The sequence below is a fragment of the Castanea sativa genome, chromosome 11 (genome assembly GCF_040712315.1).
Source record: "Castanea sativa cultivar Marrone di Chiusa Pesio chromosome 11, ASM4071231v1".
NCBI classification, from domain to species: Eukaryota; Viridiplantae; Streptophyta; class Magnoliopsida; order Fagales; family Fagaceae; genus Castanea; species Castanea sativa.
In genome coordinates this window covers 17,488,481-17,490,043 of record NC_134023.1, presented here as the reverse complement: position 1 = coordinate 17,490,043, position 1,563 = coordinate 17,488,481, and the positions used below count along the sequence as shown (strand labels likewise).

General features: G+C 37.7%; 1 protein-coding gene across 1 annotated transcript; it reads right to left on the bottom strand.

Moving 5' to 3' along the window:
* On the bottom strand, window positions 1-1,311 carry LOC142617176 (putative glutathione S-transferase). The gene is made up of 2 exons (XM_075789908.1): window positions 868-1,311; window positions 1-584 (listed from the first exon to the last, which is right to left on the bottom strand). Exons 1-2 carry the CDS (start codon window positions 1,180-1,182, stop codon window positions 240-242), a joined length of 660 nt encoding a protein of 219 aa, XP_075646023.1. The 5' UTR covers window positions 1,183-1,311; the 3' UTR covers window positions 1-239.
* Between the last annotated feature and the right edge of the window lie 252 nt (window positions 1,312-1,563).

The following is a 1,563-nucleotide window of genomic DNA, read 5'->3' as shown; positions in this document are numbered from 1 at the left end:
TGCGGAGGAACAAACTGTCTTTCTTATTCATGGTCCAATACATGCCCATTGGATTTAAAGCTCAGCAGACACAAAGTGTCTAACAAGTTCAATGAACCCAGATGAAACAAACCCAAACTAGTTTTTGAAAGTGAGCAAAACTGAAACTTGAACGTTACAAATGAATGGACGCTATTACACAACCACTCAAAACCATTCTAATATGTTAAATACTCCAAGATTTGGGCTAAACCATTTCTCTACTCCAAGCCACGAATTTTCCTCAATTGCCCAACAGCCTCATAAACCTTCTTCTGGTCAGCAAGAGAGTTGGCCACAGTCTCCTTCTGCAAACACCTCTTTGCCCACGCAATAATCTTGGGGCACTCTGCCTCTATGTTGATATTGCCAAATACCTCATAGACATGGAACCAGCTGTAGAAAGTGATAAGAGAAAGGTCCACAAACCCAAATGTTTCACCCCCAAAGTAAGGCTTGCCACCAAGCTCCCCCTCCAATATCTTATAGATTTCAAAGAATTCCTTCTTGCCTACCTCCAGCTCTTCTCCTTTTGTGGTCCATAACTTCCTTGAAACTTCATAAACCTGTATTTTCCACAAATTACATAAAAGGATGAACACAGTAATAAATTTCAAATCAAATATATTCGGGTAGAAGAATACTAAAATGGTTTTTGATTGTGGTATAGAATAATAACTAATAAGACTCAATATCTTAGACGAATCCTCATCTATGAAATTGGTAGAAAATGTATTCATTTCAAAGTGAATCTTTCAAATGTCATCGCCTTAAAGTTAAAACTCGTAAACTCAGAATGAAATGAAATTAAAATAATATAAAAGAAAAAAGAAATGGTATTAAAGGTACCTTCTTATCAACAAAATCAGCCCAGAACCTGGCATGAGCTCTCTGGTAAGGATCAGAGGGTAGCAATGGAGACTTATCGTTCCAGACCTCATCAATGTACTGAACAATGATGAGAGACTCACACACAGGTTTGCCATTGTGGATGAGAACTGGGATCTTCTTGTGAATGGGGTTCATCTCTAAAAGCAGAGGGCTCTTGTTAAATATATCCTGCTCCTGGTACTCATACTTGATACCCTTCTCGGCCAGTGCAATCCTGACCCTCATCCCAAACATACTGAGCCAGAAATCTAGCAGAACCACCTCGTCCGCCATTGTTACAGAACTGAAGATATTGAAGCAAATAGAAAAGCAGGGCAAAGAAAGAAGAGAGGTGAAGAAATGAGAGATGGTATGCAAAAAACACTTGGAAGAGAGCGTGGATTTATGGTCATAGGTGTCGGCTCGATATTTCATTAATAAACAAATAAATAAAGCTAAAGTATGACTTTGACTACAAAGCATTTTAGTACTCCCTGACTATCTTTTGAATGATAATTTTGATTACCGAATTCGTTTTTAGTTTCTGGATCCTTCCACAATCCGGTTGATGTCATTGCTTTGCTCATATAATTTTTCACTGTAGCATTGCTAACAGAGTGGGTATTGCGTCCTTGACTTGGTTTTATTTTTATTTTTATTTTTATTTTTATCATC